Source organism: Onychostoma macrolepis, chromosome 15 (assembly GCF_012432095.1).
Source record: "Onychostoma macrolepis isolate SWU-2019 chromosome 15, ASM1243209v1, whole genome shotgun sequence".
Lineage (NCBI taxonomy): Eukaryota > Metazoa > Chordata > Actinopteri > Cypriniformes > Cyprinidae > Onychostoma > Onychostoma macrolepis.
This window is the reverse complement of record NC_081169.1, coordinates 5,410,720-5,415,704: the sequence shown is the minus strand read 5'-3', so window position 1 is coordinate 5,415,704 and position 4,985 is coordinate 5,410,720. Positions and strand designations below refer to the sequence as shown.

At 35.9% G+C, this 4,985-nt stretch overlaps 1 protein-coding gene across 1 annotated transcript; it reads right to left on the bottom strand.

The window, feature by feature from the left end:
- Positions 1-2,921: 2,921 nt before the first annotated feature.
- LOC131520863 (olfactory receptor 11A1-like) lies at positions 2,922-3,847 on the bottom strand. The gene is given in 2 exon segments (XM_058745380.1): positions 2,922-3,593; positions 3,596-3,847. Coding segments are annotated over 2 exon segments (924 nt in total).
- Positions 3,848-4,985: the final 1,138 nt, after the last annotated feature.

Genomic DNA, 4,985 nt, shown 5'->3' with positions numbered 1-4,985 from the left:
TTTTATCTATTTGTTTTCTTTTTATTTATTATACAATTAACAAAAGCAAAAAAAAAAAAGGCCTCTAACACTGGCTTGCTTATTTTTCTATAAACAACAACCTTGCTACGTATACTGCATTTAGCTAACTGAGACTTGTTATAGCACTTGCATGTCATTGCTCTTTTGTTGATTTTGATTGCTTCCATTGTCCTCATTAGTAAGTTGCTTTGGATAAAAGCGTCTGCTAAATGAATAAATGTAAATGTAAATGTACCATCTGAATCTAACCATGTCATGTCAACAAATGGAAAAGTCAGCCATTTATTATTTATCATGTCAATTACCGTGCCTTTAACCCCAACAGCAGGGGCACTTTTTACCCCAAATGCCATACTTTTGCATATTCTTTCGTTATTTAAAAACTGTTTTTTTTAATTATCATAAACAAAACAGAAAATTGTTAAGAAGAATAATATATATATATATATATATATATATATATATATATATATATATATATATAAACACATTTTATGTGCGAAAAAATGCCTGAATAGATAATGTTCTTTAAGTGTTTTTTTTTGTTTGTTTTTTTCAGGAGAGAAGAAGGTCTTTCACTTATTTACATGGAACAAAGAGTGAATGGAAAAAAAGGATGTTCTCTTCATATTTATTGTAACCACTGATATTTTATTCTAGAAATAACATACAATTTACTGTGATTTTTTTTTTTTGATGAATTAATTCATGTATTTATTTATTTTTAAACAATTAAATATTTTTAAAAAAAGGTTGTTACTAGTATTATAAAAGTTCCATAATCATTATTTTGATAAAAAAAAAAAAGTAAGCATCTGATTCCATGATCTGGAATAAAGTGCTCTTCAAACCTGTTCTTTTTAATTGTATGCAACCCTTTTCTTGTGAGTAGACCCCGGAAATGTTTTTCTTTCTTTCTTTCTTTTGGACCCTCTCTAAAACTTCTAGGAGCAGATCACTTGGGGGGAAAGGCATATAGATGCAGCCTTGGCTATGTCTGCACCATGGCATCCAACCCTAGTTGGGCTGTAGACATTGGGTCATTTCTTGTGATGAAGACAGGTCAACTTCTGCCTAGCCAAATTACATCCAAATCAACTCCACTACCTCGGGGTGGAGTCTCCATTACCCGGGCCTTAAGCTGATTATACATTGGGCAACTTTTTGAGAAATGTTTCCATCAGTGGGCAACTAGGTGAGACACAGGGCCCACGACGGCTCTAAAGTATCCAGATATAAATTTTTTACCCATTCTCAATGGGAAAATGTCCAAGCAACATTGCTTAAAAAAAAGATCTTAAAAATAGATCTTCCTCTCCATATCTATAAAACAGAACAGCAGCAGAGCAATCAGGGGTAATGCATACAGATGAAGCCACTGTCAGACCTGCACCATGGCAAAGCAAAAAAAAAAAAAAAAAAACAATCAGCCAGTCATTGATATAGCTGATAACCCAGATACTCTGAAGTCACAGATGGCACAGATCTAAAATCAGATGTAACCCTCTTATCCTTTTTGTTTTTTGGCACTACAGTGTGCAATGTCCTTTGATGCATCCTGAGTAGTATGCTAGATGTCTTAAAGCAGATGAATGGCAGCAAACTACCAGCTCCAATACTCTCCTTGGCAAGAGTGAGGGGAAGTAGTTTGTAAATGGCTTGGGCTGCTCCATGGAACACCACTGTTTGCCTTTTGGCCTCCTGGAATCTCTCGATGACAGAATTGATTATATTGCCAAAGAGACCAGAGGTCCAAAAGAAAGGCCTTGCTTCCTTACTTAATGCCCAAGACTTTTAACACGACAGAAAAAAACCATCAAGGGCCCTCTAGACCTTCTAGAGAGGGCCTAACCTATTATATTTACAATTATTGCAAGCGCTTACCTCCCTAACGGTGACTTCAAACTTTATTATTTTCAATAAAACAGCGCTTAGGCTTCCTGGAGGCTACGTGAGGGCTGCCCATGCAGGGCCAGTGCTATGCAAGGCCAGTGCTAAGGGGCCAACGTTTTGCCAATGAGCAAATTCTCAGGGGCCCTGCGCTGGCAGCCTGTAAAGGGCCAGAACAGGCTTGTTTGCAGGGTGACCGCCTTAACGCTGGATTAGCCTCTTGTATCACAGCTGGAATTGTCAAAGATGACTTTTAGAAGAGGACACTGTAAGCTAGATTGGTAGTTTGTTTTTTCCCCCCGACTAGGGTTGGGAGAGAGGGCCAAGGCTCAAGAGTCACGGTTCGCTACTGCAACCAGATATGGGTCTCCATTGCCATCAATGCTGTAATGGAGCAGCCAATTGCACAGGCCATCTTCTTGCCTGCCAGTGTATATTCAGTTTGGTTGATATTAAATTTAAGTCACAAACTCCTTGGCAGGAAATCATCAAACTCCCCTGCCTCAGTGCTAAGTATATCCACCTCCTCAGAGCTGGATAATGTCAGCATTGGGCCTTCACTCAGGGCAGAGTGCGCTTCTGGATCCTGAGAGGGCCTGCAGGTGAAAACTGAGAAAAGAACGGACCTATCTCAAACTCCTCTGCAAGCTCCATTTGTGACCTCCATGATCTAAGCTGCTGCTTTACCTTGACAGATGCCCATGATGTACTATAGCATGGGCAGGGATTCGGATTTAACAAAGTAAGAAATATCACTGAAACATTTAAAACAAAAAAGAATATTTTGTTAGTGGTACCCTTTTTATTATAATTTTTTTATTTATTTTTAATTTAGAAAAGTACAGTAAGTAAACATTATAACATTTCTACATTGTGTAATCATCAATCATTATCACAGATTCCTAATAATAATTTAACAGATTTACTTTAGATTTATTGAAAAAGCACATTAATTATTCAGTGTATTCTTGTACCCTATAGGTCGCAAAGAATAATAGTCTTACACACTACTATGATGTGGGTTTTATGTGGTTCCAGGGGTAAATACATTTTTTGAGTGCCCTTCTTATCTTAGAAAGTCTCATACCATACATGATAGGATTGATAAGCGGTGTACATATCGGAAAATAAAGTGAGAGAATCACACGTAGTACAGGGGGCATAGGCACCTTATCAAATCTGCTTTGGATAACTTCAAATAAACATCCAACAGAAAAATTCATTAGTGAGATAAGGTGTGAAGTACATGTGCTTAAAGCCTTTTGGGTCATTTCTCTTGTAGACTTTAGGCAGACTCTTAAAATTTTAGCATATGAGAAAAAAATTAATGCTAGAGGTGCAACAATGGTTAGAATGGTACCGATTATGCCAGAAATGTTGTTTGCTGTTGTGTCTGAGCATGCCAGTTTCACAAGCATGTAGTTGTCACACCATACTTTGTCCATTACATTTCCACACAACTTTAGCCGTACACTCACAGAAAAATTAATGGAGAATTTGATAACTGATACTGACCACCCCAGAGCAACCAAAGTAACTGTCATGGCAGGAGACATGATTCTATGATATTCCAAAGGGTAACAGATGGCTACATATCTGTCATATGACATGACTGCTAAATTACAGAATTCTACTGATGCATATGTGATAAAAGGGTCAGTGAAACTTCTGGAATCTTTGACAGTAGCATATTACTTAAAAGGGATGGAAATAAAGCAATGCTCCCGTACAGTTCATTTACAGACAAACTGCATAAAAAAACATACATAGGTTCATGCAAGGACTTCTCCTTACATATTATTCCAATAATGAATTGATTTGATACAATGATTGTAAGAAACAACAGGATCAAAACAATGAAACATAAATACTTAATATTCCCAATATCAATGTATCCAGCCAATATAATGGTCGAAAAATGTGTTGAATTATCCATGGATGTCAGATAATAGCATTAAATGTTTAAAAGTTGATCATATAATCAGCATATACTGTAGATGTTGTAGCCATTTGATTCACAATGGTGAAAGATTCCAAATTTGCTTCTGTAAATAAATAAAAACGTATCATTTGTAATAAGATGGCATGTGTGAGACTTGCAAAGCAATAAATAGTTAAAAAATACCTTTTGCTGATGAGCTGTTTTGAAGAGAGCAGATTGTCAGTTGAAAGTTATTTTGAAACAATTTCTACAAATTTAAACAAATTTAAAAACAATTACTAATAAAAACCTGCAATCAAGATTATCAACCTACCAAATATAAAATATCGGGAATACAATTTTTTTAAAGTCATCAGAGAAACAGAGTTGAATTATGCTGTGCTGGTGAAGCATCTGAATTTATAATACAAGACAAACACACAAGGGAATGTTGACTTGGCTGTTAAATTACATCATTAGTTTCAGGTTTCCGAGCTTCACTTACCAATTAAATAAATTAGAAATGTAATAATCGTTTAAAAACAAAACTTGCCATATCATTACTTAAACTGTAGATCATGTTTAGTGTTACTGTATGTTAACTGCATCAACCACATTTTCTTTGATTTTTTTTCTCTGTCTAATGTGCTGAATATTTAATCATTTAAAATAATCAGCCAAACAAACTTGTATAAGATGGACCTAAATATACTGTATATAATTGTGCTGCAGTATGCAATATATACGGAATACATAATGCTATTTAACTACAAGAGACATCTAAAAAAAGGATGGGCCTGTTTTACATTTCCAGGGTTTCTCAGTAATAAAAGTCATATACATAGATGGGTACAAATACATCAAAAATGTAACAGGGTGAACGAGATGTGAGACATGCGGATCCATACGCAAATCTTTATTGACAGACATGGTCATAAACAGGCAGGGTTAAGCATCAGCAGACAGATGTGTATGAGGCAAGACAAAGAGTATTCCCAAGGCTGGCGTAGATCATCAATCGGTGTACAAAATCCAGAAGGCTTGACAACAGGAGTAATACAGAAACATGAGCTATAGTCCAGATTAGGTACAAACAGAGTCCAATGACAAGACTGAACTAGAACAGGAAACTAGGCTCCGTAAAGCAGCTATC